This window comes from Lemur catta, chromosome 1, assembly GCF_020740605.2.
Source record: "Lemur catta isolate mLemCat1 chromosome 1, mLemCat1.pri, whole genome shotgun sequence".
Lineage (NCBI taxonomy): Eukaryota > Metazoa > Chordata > Mammalia > Primates > Lemuridae > Lemur > Lemur catta.
Genome location: NC_059128.1, coordinates 174,370,870 through 174,391,632, shown reverse-complemented (window position 1 = coordinate 174,391,632; position 20,763 = coordinate 174,370,870). Strand labels below are relative to the sequence as shown.

The 20,763-nt window shown below is 36.3% G+C and overlaps 1 protein-coding gene across 2 annotated transcripts in view; it reads right to left on the bottom strand.

Annotated features, from left to right (window-relative positions):
- TRPC1 (transient receptor potential cation channel subfamily C member 1) overlaps positions 1–19,421 on the bottom strand; it is a 71,579-nt gene extending 52,158 nt beyond the window's left edge. The window contains exons 1-3 of one of the 2 annotated variants that reach the window (XM_045539392.1): positions 18,957–19,421; positions 7,416–7,570; positions 781–882 (exon numbers count right to left, since the gene is read on the bottom strand). In XM_045539392.1, coding sequence (XP_045395348.1) covers positions 781–882; positions 7,416–7,570; positions 18,957–19,278 — 579 coding nt within the window. In that variant the 5' untranslated portion in view covers positions 19,279–19,421. The remainder of the gene's footprint in view (positions 1–780; positions 883–7,415; positions 7,571–18,956) is intronic. The other variant, XM_045539393.1, reaches the window with a different exon arrangement.
- Between the last annotated feature and the right edge of the window lie 1,342 nt (positions 19,422–20,763).

Sequence of the window (20,763 nt, the reverse complement as noted above, 5' to 3'; positions counted from 1 at the left end):
GAACATCTTTCTTGATTATGACACATCCTGACAAAATATTTTGCAATACTTGCCTCACTAGTATATGAGATTAATACTCCCTTGCCATCAATGGTTATTATTACTATTTTAAAATATTGGCTAATTTTGTAAGTAAAAATTAGTATCTTATTTATTTGATTATCAGTAAGATTTAATGTTTTGTATTTTCTGAGATTTTCATGTCCTTTCTAATATTATTTTGGTGTTTTTCATCAATTTGTCTAATTTAAGACTATTAACTTGTGATATATTCTGCAAATATCTTTTGCCAGTCATCCATCTGCTTTCTAAATTTTGCCTGATGTTTGAATTCCAGAAATTTAACTTCTATTACAGCAAAAACTGTGGCACTATGATTTTTGTCCATTGCTTTTATGTTTAAATAGTCCCTCTCCTCCCAATTAAACATTCACCTACATTTTCTTCCAGTTCTACGGTTTCATTGTTTATATTTAATTCTCACTTATCTGGAAACTAATCTATATTTTCAACATTACCTCCGGAATATTCTAAGTATTTTAAAAATACTGGTCCACACTGACAAAATTATGGAAATATCAACTAACTTAAAAAGGTTTCCTGAAGGCAATACTAATCATTCTTGCAAGTGTCTACTTACTTTAAAGTAATATTTCACAGAGTTTTTTCTCCTCTATTTAAAAAAAACAAAATAAATTTGGGGAAAGTAAAAATGGCAATGGGGCAGGAGATATATTTTGGTTTAAAAATCCAAATTAATAAATATTTAAGAGTACTAACTACTACAGTTGGTCTTGATGATCGTTTTGATCGATGATTAAGTAGTATATCAACAGCTCCCACTACTTCAGAGTCGATTGCCACCAAAAGTGCATCTGCAGACTTCAAAAAAAAAAAAAAGTTAAAAATGAAAACGGAAGATAAAAAGGTAAACTATTTCTTTTTACTAATTCATAAATAAAGCTATTTTTAAAAAATTTTAAACTGTATTAAATACAGTAATACTGAATTTTCAAAAATTGAGACTGTACAAATAGTACATTTGTTTGCCTTAACAGTACTTCTGTGTATTACAATACACAGTTTTCTGTCCTGCTTTCAATGCATGAGCTAGTAAAATAATGAATGCTTGACAGAAAGGATTATTAGTGGAACAGTGCTGATCCATGCAGTATTTAAACATATTTGAAGTTTTTTTTCCCCCCAAGATCTTTACTCTTGGACTGTGGACCAAAAGAATCTTAATATTCCAAATCTATAAAGGAAATTGTCAAGAACTATTACTACAGGTAAAGGATTGTGTTCAGTCTAATAAAAATGATCATTAATGCAACCATGATAGGAGAGAAGGGCAAATATAAACGGATAACTCTCTCTTCTCATTTTTAAAACATACATGGCTGACTGAAATGATACATATTTGACATTAATATTAGCAATTTTATCAAGGATAAACCGCAAAATAATTAGGCTACCAAAATTCATAGGAACCACAGGAAGAAGTAATTTTATAGTTCTACTCTCAATCTATAGCTAATTGTGAAGATCCAACTTTGAAAGGAGGAAAAAGTAAGGAAATGGGGACTTTTTGATGTAACAAGGACTACAGTCCTACTGGAAACCATAACATCAAGATTTTGTTTTGTTTTCTTTGTTTTTCAAGGGAAATCATAAAGGAAGAAGGAAAACATGGGGATAAATAATGACTTAATCTAAGAAAATGCTCTGATTATTTTCAATCTATACATTTTTAAGTGCTATAATCTTTAATAACTATTTAAATCAATCAATATTCTTGCTCTTGGAAACGAAACTATATCAGGTCTTTAATATTCTTTGTAGCTGAAAAGAAGAAAGCTTTATCCACTTTATCTGGATGTTAAAAATAGGGCAAAAAATGCCAGGCTTTACCGGGATATCTAAAAATAGGAATATGTACCCCAAAGAAAGGGTTGGCGTTTTCATTCAACCATGAGGAATCACCTATGTTTTCCCATGGCAAAACTCCCTACCTAGATGGAAAATTTAATCCATTGTTTTAACCATTAACACTTTAGGGTTCATGGGGCTATAGCCTATGCTTTAAAGTCCTAGCATTATTATTTTTCTGTTTTGCATACATTTCTCTTCAGTTTTTAGCATAGTCAGTCAGTTGAAGCAAATGAACAAAAAGAACCTTGTATCCATTACTATTAAATACTTCATTTATGATTTTTAATTTTAACCCATAAAGTTAACTATACTAATGCCATTGCTCTCAAAGTCAAACACCAGGCAACTTCAAGCATCTGAAACATAGCCATCGTTCTAGCTGCAATCTAAAAAAACAAAAAAAAAGCAACATATTGAGCTGTCACAAACTAACTCCATGGGCACTATTTCCCAAAAGAAACAGGCCCAAGCAGTCTGACTTAGAATTGTCTATAAATGATGACTATCTGGCTTTCCTAAGAATTCTTCAGATTGTTACAGAATAAGGAAACAGCTAGATTAAAAACAACAAAGTAGGGGAAAGGAAGGAAAAATTGCTAAAGTTGACCACTGAAAAGATAAAATACCAGTATAGCAAAATCACTATCAATGAATGCACAGCAGTCTGAAGCCATTTAATGTAGGGACAAACATGTTAGTTTCAGAACATATGAAGTAAAATAAAATGATTACATTCTTAATGATTCTAACTTATGATGATAAAGTTAAATTATATTCAGATACATTAGTTAGTAAAAAATATTTATATTAAATCGTTTAATGCTTAAAAGGATAAGCTTCAGCTATAAATACATTCATTTTTATATAAAAATTTCATGTAAATAGTTACCATTGACTTATTCTGAACAAACGGTTTTTTATTTGATAAACCAATGGCAGTTCTGAAGTAAAAAAATGTTTTAAATTATTTAAAAAATATATACAGGTATGCAAAATGTCCTCACTAGTTTTGTTTCCCAATTTCTCAAATGTTTGACAATTCCTTATTAAAGTATCTTCAATACATATGTATTTATGAGGTTGCTATCTTTCTTCTGACCTTAGAATTTGTCTTTTCAACAATTCCCATACTCTTTCCCATAAGCTCAGAGTAAGAAGCTACTTAATTCCTTTCCAAAGATAAATTTTCTACCTTAGTATTCTATTAAATGCTCTCCAATCTTCTGCAGCGGTCCCCAACCTTTTTTGCACCAGGTACTGTTTTCATGGAAGACAATTTTTCCACGGACCAGGGTGGGGATGGTTTCGGGATAATCCAAGCGCATTACAATTTATTGTGCTGTCAAACCTCTCTGTTAATGATCATCTATCTGTATTTGCAGCCACTCCCCAGCGCTAGCATCACTGCCTCAGCTCCACCTCAGGTCATCAGGCATTACATTCCCATAAGGAGAGCGCAATCTAGATCCCTTGCATGTAGAGTTTACATACAGTAGGGTTCCTGCTCCTTTGAGAATCTAATACCTTGGCTGATGTGACAGGAGATGGAGTTTATGTGGTGATGCCAGTGATGGGAAGCAGCTGTAAATACAGATGAAGCCTTGCTTGCTCCTTTGTGCTCGCCTGCTCGCCGCTCCTGCTGGTTCCTAACAGGCCATTGATCGGTTATCAGTTGAGGCCTGGGGGTTGGGGACCACAGTTCTATAGGACCTTGATCCTTCATTTGCAGAAATATCAGTACCAGCTCCCCGCTCCCTCACTCTTTGAACTTGACTTAATTCTGTCTTTCTCTTACCACTCAAATTTTCTTCTTCCTTTCACTGTGTTGTACTTCTCAAAGTTTGTCATTTTCTCCAAGTCTACTGATGCCATGCTTTCAAAATCCAATGACCTTTTCTACCCCCTCAATTTTCTTGCTTTCTAAACAACATATTAAAAATATTTCTTGGTTTGCACAATGCTGCACTACCCTAACTACCTCTGACATCTTGAACCATCTATTTGGTCTTATTGAATGAAACGCTTTCCATGTAATGCCCTTTGTTAAATGAAGATTTTCCCTTGAAATCAATCTGCACCAACCCTTTGCTCTTCTCTGTAATTTCACACACTGTTATGATGTTGTTTCACACACTCTTATGATGTCCATCCCCATGTCCGTGCCTGTCTATGTACCTCTTTAGCCTGACCTCTCCCTAGAGATATAATTTTCATCTGTGACTGTCTGTTGGGGACTGCTTGATAACCCCAATATCAACAAGGCTAAAACCAGAATTCACATTCTTTTGCCCCAAGCTTGACTTCTCTTCTAAACTTGCTATTGTTCTTTCATCCTTCTCCCAGTCACCCATGTTTAAGATTTCCAAATCATCTTGGACTCCTTCTCAATTCCCCCCTCCAAATTTAAATACTCATTAAGACATGTCAATTCTTCCTTTATAACATCTCTCATGTCTTATCTTTTTTCCCCTCTTCTTACAGCCAGTATTTTCCTTACAGCCATTGTTTCAATTCAAGGCTTAACCTCTTCATATCTGTATTACAACAAAAACTGCTCACATAAGCTATAGTCTTCCTCACTTTCCATTTCTCAATCAATACTAAACTCAGGCACTAGATTCATCTTTTAAAAATACCAATGGACACATATCACATCCTTTCCCAAAAACCATCTAATGATACCCCATTATCTATTATATAAAATCCAAATTCCTGAGCCTGGCATTCAAGGCCCTTTTCATCAGTTTTGTTTTAGTCATTTATCCTGATAATGTCCACTACTCTCCAAACCAAATATTTTGTTCAAAAAGGCTAAGTCAATTCACTGTTTCAAGAATATACATTGCATGTGCCTTTGTTTACATCCTCTCCACATGCCCTTTTCCCTGCCTATCTATACATTTTTGAAAGTAGATTAGGGCTGTAGGTAAGAGGATGGACTCTGGAGCCAGAAATGAGGTTCAAATTCCAGGTCTTCCATTTATGGAGTGACTTGGGGCAAGTTACTTAACCTTTTTGTACCTCAGTTTCCTCCTCTATAAAATGGGGAAAATAATCATACCTACCTGACAGGGCTGTGTGAGGATTAAGTAACTGAAAATATTTAAGGTTCCTGGCACAGAGTAGTACTATATAAGTGTTAGTAATTATTATTAATAATAGTTCAAGGCTAAGATCCACTGATACTCTTCCAATGAAGCCTTCTTTGATAGCTCCAATCCATAGTGATTCTTAATCTTTTTTATATTTCAAAAGCATTAATATTGAATCACAGAAATTTAAATATAAAATAGGGCTTCTTAATAGCAGCACTACTGAAATTTTGAGCCAGATAATATTTTGTTGTGGGGGCTGTCCTGGGTGTTGCAAATGTTCAGTAACATCCCTAGCCTCCACCCACACCATACTAGTAGTAACCTGTCCCCCAATTCTGAAACCAAAACTGTCTCCAGACATTGCCAAATGTCCCCTGATGGGGACAAAATCATTTGGTTGAGAACCACTGATATAACACAATATACATGAAAGCTCTTTGTAACTGTAAAGCAATATATAAGGGTCAAGTATTAATATTATTACCACTCAGCACTTGTATTATTTAACTGACTTATAACTCATATGCACTTTAATTGTCCAATTCATTTTAAGAAATCACACCCAACCAAAGACCTTGGACATTTGTTGATTAATAAAATAAGACACAGGTAACCTGGACAGAACACAGTGAACTAGAAAGAGCATGGGATTTGCAGTCAGAAGCTTAAGTTCAAATCTTAGTTTTGCCCTTACTAACTTTATAACTTTGGGCAATTCATTAAAGTCTATGAGCCTCAGTTTTCTGACCTATAAAATGTAACACCTATATAGAGTGACTACAATGTTTGAATGTGATCCAGTATGTGAAAGAACTAGGTTTATTACAGAACTATTATATACATGTAACAATATGTGTAAAAAGACAAAATTATTATACCATAATACCTCTTTTATCCAGAATCATCAGATCAGGGAACAAATTTCTTTATAAATTTATTTTCTAGGTAACTGAAGCTTATGCCTTTAAGTGTTTAACTTTAACACTTAAACTATTTAGATGGAAGTTTTCTTCTGAAAGTCTGTGTGTGTATACATATACACACATACACACGCACACACATATATTTCTTCTTTCTTCTAAAATAATAGGTACTGAAAATAATTTAACTTTTTCTTACTGACTCTGGGCCGCTGTTATAAACCTTAATTACCATTCTAACATATAGCTCCCTCAGAGATTATCAGATAGTAGTGCTGTTGACCTCTTTGTGTCAGAGGTACCATGTCTCATTTTGTTCCACGACAGTTCTCATGCCCTTCCATTGTCCCTCTAATGCTCTGTGGATTACAAAGTAATTAAGTTTGTTAAAATGGAATTTAAAATGAGAAAAAAACAGACTTTGAAAGAAGACTCCAGAAGTACTCCTATAACTCAAGTTCATGAACTTAATTGAGTAAATTTGAAAACTTCATGGCAGCTACTCTGGCTACTCAGAGGTATTTTTTATTTACTCTCTGGTTCTCAGTTGTACCATGGATAGCTGAGGTTTCTGGCTAAGCAGTATCTTTTTTTACTCCAAACATATACACTTGGAGATAGCACCATATGTTGTAATGCATATATATAATAGAAATGTACATAGAACTAGCCTACTTATATTCAGAAAATCTGCTGCGAGTGCTTCCTGATGCCACTCAAAAAAATATGCCTCATTAAGAAAAAAAAGAGCTAGATTTCATGTGCTAAGTCCTATCATAAACCAAAAAGGAAAGGAAAATGATATTATTATCAAATTTCCTTCAGAATCTCTAGAGTGATTTCTTTCAAGATTTACACACACATGCCTGCTTTTCTACTTGGACTGATATAAAGACAAACAGAAAGGTCCATCTATTCCTGTTTAAAAAAATTCCTTCATGTTTAAATATAAGCAAAGAATAAATTTCAAATAATATGGAAAATTTAATAAAACTTGGGAGAAAACCAAAGTCAAACTGAAAATTGTTTTGTGAGTCAGGAGCATTTTGTTTGTATGCCTTTAAATAATATGCGCCACAGAAAAACATGTTCCTCTGACACTTCCAGAACACTTGTACTATTTTTAGGTATATAATATACATAATAGTAATATAAGTAATAAAAACAAAATCATCTTTAATAAGCCAGGATAATTTATCTCTATCAAGTATGCAGAAAAGTGGCAGTTGGGAGGAAAAAGATAAACCAATTCAAAATATTATACTTTTTTAAAAGTTTCTTTTGGTTTGTTTTAAAACTTGTAGTGGCTCAAAACAAAAGATGACAGACAGAAAGAAGGAGAGTGAAAGACAGAAAGAAAAAGAAAGAAAGGAAGGAAAAAGAAGAAAGAAAACAAGAAGGAAAGAAGAAAACATGGTATATCTAACAGTACTTAGAAGTTACCGGATAAAATTATCTAGCCTTGTACCTGACAACCGTAGTCCAAAAGAAGCTGCAGTATATCCAAGTTTTCGTTTTCAATAGTTATGGTAACAGCATTTCTCCCAAGCACATCTACGCAATTTATGTTCAAGTCACCTGAACTGCTTTCCTCCAAAATCTTTTTAACCATATAATAATCACCTAAATAACAATATACAAACATAATTTAATATCCATGACATATTAAATAAGAATGACTGTAAAGTAAAACTTAGCTTATTGAATTAAAAGATTAAAAACCTGAATTCATTTTTATATATGGAAATGTGCACAGAATATATGAACATTTCCTTGCTGAAAACTTATATCTTAATAATAGGTACATCAGCTACAAACATAAAAAGTAGAAAATTTTAAAATGCAGTGTAAAATAAAAGTTATTAGTTCAAAATTCTTCCCTAGATGAACATAAGGAAGAGAAACTTTTAGAAGATATTTAAAGTAATTTAATAAAGGATGCCCAAAAGCACAGACTAAAAGTTAGAAAAGATAGAAGAAACATAAAGGAATTTTTATATCTCAAATATATACAAACACTTACTTATACATCTTAATGGTTAAAAATGAAATCTAGTAAGTAGAGGATATCATAAAGAAGTTTTACAGGGGAAACATATTTCAGAAAGCAATGTGAATATGTTTATGCTTGTGGGTATGTATAGTTAAGGGAAGGATGCCTGAAAGTCCTCTCTTCTCCTTCCCAACACACTCACCCCTGGCCCCCCATACATACACCATCTGACTAACAAAGCTGTTTAGAATAAATGACCAGGAAACATTTAGCTGACAAAATGGTAAAGCAGGACTAGGATTAGTGTTTGATCTGTTAGGAGCAGACAGATTGCCTTCTGCCTGACTGTAGCCCACAAAACACTTGTCCCATGTGGGAAAATGAGAATAATTACAGCAGTAATCATTTTCGCCAGGGGTCCACTATATTTGTCTCCTGACCAGATGGTGCGGGAATACAGGGACTGAATCAAAAGAGAAATGCTAATTACATGAAGTAAGAAAGCAAAGGAGGTTTTGTTTATTTTGTTTCAACTTTTAAACAAAGATGAATAAACCATTTTAAGTGACTTGCAAATATAGTTGCTCCTTAGAAGTCTATGAATAAGAAACAGGGAAAGAACAATCAGCCTGGAAACCAGAAGGAAAAAGAAATGAGAGATTTCATAATACAGAAAGAAAAAAATACTAAAACTGGACTAAATGAGTAAGAAAGGTAACATCTTATTTGTTAAAATTTCAAATAAATTTGCAATTATTTTTAATCTATGGCCTTACATACACCCAACTTCTTTTGAAAGAAGTTGACTGGTAGCTTTCTTGATAACGTATTTCCTTAGTTCCTCAAGAAGAAAACTAGTCACAAAAAGAAATATTTCCCCCATAGTACTACTAATTATTATTTAGACACTAATGCTCCAGGGGAAAAACTTATCAGACACTTAACAAAGTGATGCTTTTAGTCACAAGTTGAACCAATAGTGAGCAAAGATATACCAGTGAAAATTTATCACTATTATTGGAAAATAACATTTAACCTTATTTCAGGTGAATCTATTTCAATAGTATCTTAGGAGAATGCTACCCATAAAAACTCTGTTTTCTTTCTTATCATGACGTGTCTAAGTGAGAATTAATTTTTTATACTGCTTGGGACTCATTAGGCTTTCTAAATTTAAGAATTTCTACCCTTTATTAATTCTGCAATATTTTAGCTATTACCTCTTCAAGTACTGTTTCATCCCCACATTACTTTTCCTCCTCTCAACTTCTATTAGATGTTATGTTAGACCTTCTCATTTCAACGTCTGTGTCTCTTAAGATTTCTAATTTTTCCTCTTTCCCTCTCTCTTTCCTGTATTCTGGGTGATTTCTTCACACATCTCTTCCAGTTACTTATTCCTCCTTTAGCTATCTCGGCTGATTAACCCACTCATTGATTTTTTTTTTAATTGAATGACTATAATTTTTATTTCTATAAATTTTATTAGATTCTTTTCTAAATCTCTTCTGTTTTATTTTCTTATATTTTCATTTCCTCCTTTTCAGCTTTTAGTAATTTTAAACATAATTATTTTATGGTCTCTAAATGGTAGTTTTATTATCTGAAGGTAGTATTAATTTGAACTCCAAGCCAACAAGAGGCAGAACCACGGTTACATATTCTTAGAGAAGTCTTATTTTTACCCCTATTCAGGGCCCAGACTAAGACAAGCTTCTTTAAAGTCTTCATGTGCTGGTGGGTGGGTTTTTTTCCTCATCTACCTCATCTACCTTTGCTGAAAGTATTGTCCTTTAAGGATCCTGGTTTTATGCTTAGGTGTTGGTTCCAACTCCCCACTTTATGCAGACACAAGGCCTTGTAACCTGTTCCCATGTGGGCATTAAAAATCAAATTCCTGCAATACCCAGACCAGTAACTCTCATCCCCACCCATGGAGCAGCCATTACAGTTCACACATTCCTCTGTTTTTCAGTCTTTTCTTCTCTTTTGTATCCTGGGTGTTTTCTCTACTTTCTTGAAAGTGCAGCTATCATTTCTAGGTGATTTGAAGCAGAAGCACTTTTTGGATTATCTAGTCAACCAAATTGCTAGAGACACAAAAGTTATAAAGCACTATATAAATAAATTCTTATAAAAATTTTATAAATTTCAGGGCTACAAAAAAAAATTTTTATAAATTTCAAATATAGCAAATGGACAAAAAGAACTTCTATGCATTTAAAAAGTTTAGATTGCTGTTAAAAAAGAAATTGCATTGCAAATATCAGATATTCCAGTTTTAAAGTTTCAGAGACTATTTCCATTGCAGGCAAGGTGCTATGCAAAGAAGCAACAAAATACCTTAAAAATAAAAATCAAATAAATAATTTTCATCTATAAAAGTAAAAAGTTCCACCCTGCCACAGCTAATACACTAATGCAAATAAAAAAGCATATGCTATCGTCAACAGAACCTATAGGAAACATAGAATTATGGCTAAGCATTCCATAGAAGTTTATGTATGCAATTCATTTAAAACAATGTACTGTATCTAAAAAGACCAGAACAGTCTTAATTTTTAGGATGAGTATATATGTAAAAAGAGGTTAGGAAACTTAAAATAGATAGCAAGAAACTAGATCTTGAGCAAGGATTACAATTCAAAATGCCTATGTATGCCAGACAAATATATAAATGCCTTTCATTTTATACTTTTTTTATATTGCTTTCAAGAGTTACATACATCTTTTGTCTTTTAAAATGTAACATATAGAAGGCAGTGCAACATAATCTGTTTACTTTTTTGGCTAGATGGTTGTCTTTTTCAGTGAAGAAAAAGAAACCTTTTTCAATCAATTCCACAGGGAGTACACCAATTCAACACCAAGTCTTCTCAGCCCCCTTTCCAAAATATCTCCTATATTCATCTACTTGTCTCCATGTATACAGCTACCCCCAGTCCAAGCCACCATCATCTCTCTCCTAGACTCTGCAATGACCTCTTAACTAATACAGCTGTGTTAGAGCCGGTTCCCCTCGGCCCCAGAAACAGAAAGACAGAGTCACTGAGGCTGCAAAAAGGCAAAGGAGTTTTATTGACTAGCTTGAGCTAGGGTCCAAGCCCCGAGCACCAACGCAGTGGTCTCTTTCCATCGTCAGGGACCTGGCCCTAGGGTAAGAACTAAGCTTTTATACTTTTCCGCAGGTTACATGCACTGGGCATACCATCCCCCCTCCCTCCCTTAGTTCATTTGCTCCTTCAAAAGTGGCTGATCGTCTTGGCTCTTGATTGGTTGGTTTCCAAGCCGAGGGACTTTTAGTTGTTATCAGCGGCATTCCGGGGAAGGGGAGGACCCGCCTCCGGGAAACCAAAACTTAGGCCTATTCTAGGAGGTCAGTCTGTCATGGAGTCACTCCTGCTCTCCTTCCTGTTCTACAGCTGCTGACAAAGATTCTTTCCTTGACCAAACTCTAGTCAGACTCCTCTGAGTTATCATCTTCACTAGGCCTCAACCAACCTTGGTTTTTATAGACTTGAACAAAACACTAATATAGTTTCTAACAGCTCAAGGCTGTATCCTGAGGATAACCCTCACCCCTCTTAAAGGGCCTGTCTGAGAAAACTCAAGGCTGCCAAAAGAATTTATTGTTTATTCCAGCCAAAACCTGAAGACAGGGCCCCTGCCTCCCAGCTTCTGTGACAGGGTAGGAACCTAACTTTCATAAGTGCCAGGTAACAAACCCAGATGGGTTTCACATGGACCAACTCTCCACTTCTCATATTTTGTAATTTTCACTCCCTTGACTCTACTGAGCCCCCCTCCCATTCCCTTCCTTAGTCCCTAGTTCTTCCTTTAAAACATCTAATCACTTCCACACAAACTGAAGTTGAATTCAGTTCACACTGGACTCTTTTCCCTATTGCAATTTATGTTATTCATTAATATTTTACACTCTAGCACAGGGGTCAACAAACATTCAAAAAAAGGGCTAGATAGTAAATATTTTAGGCTTTGTGGGCCATACCATCTTAGTAGCAACCACTCAACTCTGCCCTTTAAGCACAAAGGCAGCCGTACAGTGTATGTATTCCAATAAAACTTTATGGATACTGAAATTTGAATTTCATAGACTATTCATGTGTTATGGAATATTATTCTTTAAAATTTTAGCCATTTCCAATATAAACTGTGAAAACCAGTCTTAATCCAAAGTCTCACAAAAACAGGTGGATTTGGCCAATGGGCCATAGTTTGCTTACCCCTGCTCTAGCCCTACTTCTTCAATCCACTCTCCACCCTGCAGTCAGAGTGATCTTTTAAAAATTCAAATCATTTCCAGCTTACAATCTTCATGATTTTCTATTACACTTAAAATAAAAGCCAAAATTCTTACTGTGGCCTACACAGCCCTGTAGGATTTAGGCCTTGCTAAATTCTGAATTTACTTTGTACCACTTTCCCGCTCAGCCAATAATAATTCTAAACCAATGTTTTCCAAATTATAGCTTACAACCCATTAGCAGTTGTGAAATCAATATTCTGAGTCCTAACCAGCAATTTAAAAAAAATGAATAGTATATAAAATACCAGAGGATCCTTAATCCCATGGATCCTTAAGAACAAATTTATTCTGGCCAACAGTGATAAACCCCTGACAAACATAGTAGAGAAATGTTACAATACTGATTAAGAAAAGGTGATTCCACCTTTTCCTCATTGGCATCTGGTTTGATTTTCTGGTGTAAGATGGTATATTTCACCATCACTGAAATGGCAGCATTACTGTTGCTCAGTTTAATTTTATATTGGCCAAATTTGAAGTTAGTTGTGAAGTGCAGGAGAATTTTCTCTCTCAAAAAAATCTTCAAAGCTTTTCTTTTTTTTAAATAAACAGTTTTGTGAAACGCTTTTGAAATCAAGTTTCTATAACACACTTAGAGAGTGGCAAGTGCAACAATCTAACTGAAATATTACCAATGATGCTTAAAACAGAAGATTTTATTAAGAGGAAAAAGAATGATGATGTAAAAAAATACAAAGACTTGATCAAACTTAATTGTTGGATCTGGAAATATAAATAAGGTCAAAACTGATAAAAATGTCAACTCTACAGCAAACTTCAAATTAGTCTGAACCAAATTCTAAAAAGAAAAAAATACATGCAGACTTTTACAGTGAAAATGATTTAAAATGTAGCTTTATCAAATGTGCAAAACTTAATATTACAGACCCCAATGTATTTATAATCATATCATTGTGAATGAAACCTTCAAAATTAAAGATACTCACAAACATGTTATCCTGAACTGTTCATAGTACTTTGAATACTTTTGAAAAAAGACAATTATTACCATAATTTCTTATTGTTTATGAATCATAATGAGAACTACTAATGATAATAAATATCATCTGCCAAAGAGCAAAGATTCACACTGCTACAGGAAAAAAATTATACTACAAGGCCGGGCACGGTGGCTCACGCCTGTAATCCTAGCACTCTGGGAGGCCGAGGCAGGTGGATCGCTCAAGGTCAGGAGCTCAAGACCAGCCTGAGCAAGAGCGAGACCTCGTCTCTACTAAAATAGAAAGAAATTATCTGGCCAACTAAAAATATATATAGAAAAATTAGCTGGGCATGGTGGTGCATGCTTGTAGTCCCAGCTACTCGGGAGACTGAGGCAGTAGGATCGCTTAAGCCCAGGAGTTTGAGGTTGCTGTGAGCTAGGCTGACGCCATGGCACTCACTCTAGTCCGGGCAACAAAGTGAGACTCTGTCTCAAAAAAAAAAAAAAAAAAAAATTATACTACAGCATATAAGGTAATGCTGACTTTTTTATGGTAAATGAGTTGATAAAAATTACAAAAGCATATTCTTGAACTTGACTATTAAGAACAATTAGAAGCAATGTTTATTTTGTGGATAGAGTCTGGTATATGACTTGAGATCCCATTTACAGTGATGTTGCAAATTGTATAAAATTTGTAGTTCATATCAGGTATGTGGCAACACAGTTTCATAAAGGGTTTATTGTGTTGTTTAAATTTAATCTCACAGATATTTAAATTATATGTATTTATAAAACTGGAAAAGTATATTATTGGTCAATATAAATTAAGCTAGAAAAAATATAAAAGAATTATTGTTGGAATATGACCAGAAAATAAACATGAGTTATTTAAAAAAAAATTAACAGAAGCTATTAATAACAATAAAGAAATTCTACTGCATCTCATAGCTGATATGGTACTGGAATTCTTTTAGTCCTGATAATTCATTTGGGCTCCTACAAGACATCACTTATCATCTCTTAGTGGTAACTTTTGAACTTCTCATTACCTATTAAACTACTAATCCTAGATCTCAAACTTCTCAGTATCATTAAATTCGATGGAGTCAAGTATGAAGAAGATATTTATAGCATTAGCAGCAATGTAGACAAGGCATTATTCTTAGGTTGCAACAATACCTATACAATAAAATTTAATCTTTTAACACTTCTCCCCAAATTTGTCATATACAAGATATAAGAATTTTGCTTGGGTTACATTTTTTTTTAACTGCCCAGATAAAAGATTGCTTCTATATTAGGAATATCCCATCTCCCAAATCACATGCAGGCCATTTAAGTTAAAACTGAGAATTTGCTTCTTCCCTCAGACAGATATAATATATACAAACATACTTTTGTTTCCTTTATTGCTCCTCACCAGAGTACAAGAGCATCTCTGTTACAGAATAAACTCCTAAAGGATAGAGATGCAGTCAGTAAATTCTTGATAAATCACTTTCCCAGTGCTGTAACATAATTAAGAATCGGATAAGCATATTTTTATGATGACTTATAGAAAAGAACAGCAAAGTAAAAATAATATAAAGAAACACAGTTGTGCGATCACTACAAAGAAATGCCAGTATTGTACAATCGTCAGGCAGCTAGCTGCTCAATGGTTAGTCTGTTAGAGATAATTATCCACCAAGATTTTGGTGATTTGAATTATTTTTTGTTAAAATAACTATGAACCATTCCCTATAGCAACATTTCTCAATTAGTACATCCTAAAACTTTATTTGAAAAGCTTTCCTATACAAAGTACTTGAGTGCTATGCCTATCACAATTTGTGAAATGTTTGTAAAATGCTGCCTACAATATAGTTTACCTCTCCTTTCTGCAAAGTTTTCTTCCCTCACAGCACATACATCCTTTCATTAGTGCCCCCTGTCAACATAAAACTTCTCAGCAATACCCAATACTCTGCATTTTTTCTTCCCACCACCATCCTCTCCAACACCACCTTTAAAATCTCTTCTCAAATAGGTAAAACCAAAAGAAAAAGCCCATTAAATATGTTAAGTAAGGTGTTAATAAAACAGCAGTGTAGTATTACTTCTTTCAAAAATGTTGCACATTTTAAAAGCATCCTTAACCTAAAGGTACACAAAGCATATGCAGGAACTCAGTCATCAAAACATCCTTCCTTACAATGCAGCAAATCATATCACAAAAGACACTTGAGATTAGGCTGAAACTAGGTATAAAGGTGAAATTCTGCCCTCTCCATTCCTTCCCTAAACCCATGCTGAAATTTCAAGAAGGGACTCCTGATTCATTGACCGTAAATGAAATTTACTACAAATACTCTCCATGGAAAGTTAGCAAGGACTAAATCCTTTCAAACTTCCCTTTTCTGCACAAGAACTGATTACATCAGCAAATTAAAGGGTTCCGGCAGGTTGCTATTTGCAAGTATATACTAAAAGCTACCCACCTACTCAACAGTTACTTTAAAAGAGGAAAATTAACACAAACTATTCTTAGTTTAGGTGCTTTCTAAATAAACTTATTTTCCCTTTCTCCAGTCAGCAGGCCTGAGGGATACCAGAGGCTCCCATAATTAAAAGGGGCTCATTACCACACTCTTAATGAGGGAGGAAAAAGACGTGGGTGGTAAGAAACACTACTTCATATTTTATAAAACAACATATTTATAGTCAGCTCTTGTTTCAATTAACTTTTACCTCTGAATATAGAGTTCTATGTCTAAAAAGAATATGAGTGTACTTTCTAAGAATTTCATTTGTGGGGCCCAGACTCAACTTTATTTCACTGATACAGGAACTTTCAGTTCACTTTTTCTTCTAAATGTTATACAAAGAAGAGGACCTGGTGTTACCTTTGAGATGATCCTGACCCACTCTGAAGATCATTAATAGCCATTACTAAGTGGCCACTATCTGAATCAGCAGTTGCCTAGATGTACTGAACTCATTTACATAAAAGCCAGCTATTTACAAACTATAAAATCTTTTCATTTTCTCTTTCCTACATTTTTTCTTTACTCTTTAATATGTACACACTTTTCAAAGGGCCACCCATCCACTAATATACACATAACTATCTCATCTCCACAATTTTTGCTTTAGGAATTCCTAATTTCTCCCTAAGTAGAATATGTTATGAACATTTTGCACATGTAGAGGAAGACAGCTAAATGAAAAGAATGAAATATTTCACTCTGGTGCTACTAAAGTACCATGCTTGCTTTTTACCTTTACTGGACAAATGTAATACACAAAAATCAAAATTTATAAAATATCTATAGAAAGCAAGCTTAATTTCAAATTACGTCCAAATGTGGATGTGTCTTTTCTGACACACATGATTTCTATTTGTTCAACTACAACCAAATTGATATAGTGGTTAAGAGTGCAGGCTCAAGATAGATCCCAGTTCTACTATTTTCTAACCAAGGTAACCTTCGGCATATTAATTTTTGAATTTTGCTAAGCCTCACTTTCCTCCTATGTAAAATGAGGATAACAACAGATCTGGCTCATGGGGTTGTGAGGATTAAATGAAATCCTCTGTGAAAAGCAGCAGCACTCTCCCCCAATAGCTGCTTTAGTAAATGTTTGCCATTTGGCCTGATGAAGGCTCCAATATATTAATAATAGTGGGCATTACAGCTACTTCAGAAAAATTTTCACTTTTAGATTTGGCTTGGAGAACACTAAAAAAGTTTTAACCATATTAGTGAATACAAAGATGTAAATAAAAAAAAAATACTCCCATAACTCCAATTTATTTTTAAAATGTAAATGCATACTGTAAGTATAAGAATTATGCTATTTTCCAAATCTAAGAACTTGTTCCAACATACTTGAAACATAGAAAATACCTATTTTATCTCACTCATTTAAAAAAAACTTAATTCATATATGGGGAAAACATGCATATTTAATTTCTACCCCCCCCAAAAGCCAAATCTCCCCAAGGATTTTAATGATGTTATAAAATGTGAAATTGACTAAGAATATCAAGCAGTTTCAACTGGTACTACTGGATAGGCTTTAAAACTCACAAATTTAAACTCCCTTTTGTTTGAGATATGTCACGCAAGCATCCTAAATATACACACCATAAAAGTACCTACTCCAACCATATTCCATTATGGTTATTTCTCTGCCTTCAGTTTGACAGGAATATCAAATTCCTTCCTGCTCTCGACCCACTTTCTGTTTGCTTTAAAATAACCACAGCACAGTGAGCTGGGTAGATGTAGCAGCCACTTACACATTCTAGTACAACACAATCCTTTCCCCTTCCCCTCTCAGAATTTTTGAGAAGAAAGCCAGTCCAGCAATATCAAATAATTTCACATAATTCATACACCCTATTTTTGTGATGTTATAGATATATATCCTATGTTTCTTTACATTTTCAAGACTACTAAAAAGCTGTGTCCATGGTAGACTTTAAAAAATGCTTTCATAATATTATTTAATACTATTACACAAAAACATAAAAGTGACTTGATAAAAGGCATAGGTGGACTTGGTTTATATGTCAATGTGTTTACAAAAAGTTCTGTAAATAAAATCCTATTTCAAAACCAGTAAGAGATTAGGGAGGCTATCATTTAATACCACCCACACATACAAACAAACAAAAATCCTCTGTAGTTAATCTTTTCACAGTGTAAACTGCCCTTTGGGTTTATATTTTGGAAGTTTGCACGGTTCTAACAGAGTTCTCCTGGGCATGTCCATTGTACAGCAAGCTGCATATATTCAGAAATAGAATATTTTTAGTACTTTTTTCATGTAGGAAATGAAAGCAGTCTAAGGGCAATCAATTTCCTATTCCTTTTATTATATGCATCACTAGAAAGCATGATTACGTGAAAAGACTTTGATATGGCCATAAAAATGACCAATTTCTAGACTTAGAAAAAATGGGAAAACACACTAAATACATTCCACATATTTTTGCCCTGTGATTCCTGTAATTATTTTTCATTACCTTTATCTTCCAAAGGCGGCTAAGGAGCAACAAACCTTTCTCTCCATTAAAAAGCACGCACAATCAAAGGTGTTCCGTAAGTTTGGAGAAAGTTTTGGGAACTAAGGCAGAATTTCTCCAGTCTTTTCCTTATTTCGTATATCTCCACCTAGAATATTCAGATACCTAATGCCAATCAACTCACTGGACAAGGCACTGGGCAGCCAAAACTAAATTACAAAAGGTTTGGTTTTGTTTCTTTAAAAAAAAAAAACAAACAAACAAAAAAACAAGTGAGAGCCTAAAATACGAGGAATCTTAAGGCAAGATCACAGGTTTTCGGACAGGAAAGTCTGAAACTAGCCTCTTCGCTGCCCGAAGGAAAGAACTGAGGCCCAAGAGACACAGACCAAGTCACTCACGTGGCCGGTGGCAAGGGCGGGGCTCAAACTCTGGGGTCTGGGCTCCCACCAGGCTACCTAAACACGGGACCCGACTAAGGGAGGCCATGGCCAGAACCGTCGCCCCGGGTGCTGCGCTCAGAGGACGCGCCCCCAGCTCGGTTCGCCCGCCCGCTCCACACTGACTCAGGCGGTCGGGGCTGCCCGAGGGAGGCAGCTGGCGCGGCGGGAATAGACAGACACTCGGCGCCTGAGGAAGAGGGAGTGCCCCGAGTAAGTTGAGGCAGAGGGGAAAAAGAAGGGTGTGGAGGGCAGGGGCGTCCAGAGGAGAAAGGGGCCTAGCTCTCACCCTTGTCGCACGCCAGCAAGAAAAGCTTCTCATTCAGTGTGTTCTCCTCCTTCACCTCCCGCACATCCTTCAGCGCCATCACCTCGTTAGGCGACGAAGAGGAGGATGGGGAGGAAGGCAGGGAGGAGGAGGACGCTCCCGAGAGGTCCGTGCTCGGGTACAGGGCCGCCATCATCGCCGCCCATGAAGGGGGCAGGCCAGGAGACGGGGGCGGGGCCCCCACCGGCCCCGACCCCGACCCCAGCCCCGCCCCAGGGCTGGAAAAGGGATGAGTCGTTCCCACGGCCGCCTCAGCGTGAGGCCCGTTGGCCCCGAAGGTCATCGGCTCCCCTCGGAGCCAGCAATCGCCCTCCACTGACAGCCCCAGGTTGGCGGCGGCGCATGCGCGACCCCGAGGCCAGCGCCCCCTCCCCAGCCGCCGGCGCCCTGGCCGAGCTGGTCCGCGCCCGTCCGGGGACGACAGGGTGGCGCGCGCCAGGGCGGCAGCCGAGCGCGGGGCCGTGCCAAGAGCCGCAGGGGCCGCGCAGGGGGCGGCCCAGCCCGGGAGGAGGACGAGAGACCGGTGGGAAAGGAGCTCCAAGAGGTGCTTCTGCGCACGTTGGGCTCCAGGGCTGTGGAAACCGCTGGCCCAGCTGCTCCCCGAGATGTTCGCGACTCTCTTCACGTCATCCTGTGCTCCGCTGTAGCGACGACACTAGGGCGGGGCCTGCGGCAAGGGCGGGCTCATGGTGGGCGGGGCCTCCGGCGGGGGCGGGCTCGTGGTGGGCGGGGCCTCCGGCGGGGGCGGCTCAAGGGACGCGCCGCGCCCTGCTCCTCAAGCCCTCTGCCTCTTTGGGGCTTCGTGTTGCTGAGAAGGTGAACCGCGCGGTCCTAGCCTATGTCTCCACACCCAGGTTGCCGGTTTAAGGTAATTAACTAAATATTCAGCGGTGTGCTGAGCCTCTGACGACTTAACATTTAGTGGAAACCCCTCGTGGAATTGTCCAAGTATTTCATATTTCGGTGCACTCTTCCTGAGGCAGAAAGAACCCTCGCCGCGCCTTCAGGTGGGTTTGTTTGCGCTAGCTACCCTCATTTCTGAAGGCTGTATTTTTTTTAACAACTCGTTTGTGATCTGAAATTGGCATTAACATTCCTGATGTCACGCGTTTATTCGCGTATAATTCAAAGGTACCTACTTGTAACCATTGGATAAGAATATTTATCACAGTCCTTCCAATGGTTTGTCACGTTTATGAATCTCATTTCTTAAGATGGATCTATAATTTAGGCAAGAGCTGAATGAAGCTCAGTAAGTGCCACTTCCTTGAATAATTTTTAATTCCATTTTTATTTAAAGTAGATTAATCATTATACACTGTTGCTATTGTCTTCCACCTTTAAAGGTAAGGGGGGGGACTGGAAATTACATCTTTTGAATAATCACAATCAACTATATAAAAATTTAAATTGTGCCTTTAAAGCTTTAGGTTTTTAAGGCAATATATAAATTTACTTCAGAGTATCTTATATTTAAGAGAAAAACTTCCTATTCCTTTCAGGTTGATTTATTCCATCCCTGTCCCTGCCAACACTTTAACTCCCAAATTTCCTAAATACAACTTTCTCATCATTCAAAGTCCTCTTTAGATCTTCTCTAAGAGGCCTTGGCAGATGCCAAGATTGCCCACTTTTCCAAACATTTTTATGTGTTTTCTTCAAAATAGTTGATAATCTATTGAGTCGTTTAGGTTAACCGTCATTCCTAATAGATCACAAATCTCCATTCTGTAATGTTTAATACAGTTCCAAGTTTGTGTGTTTGGTG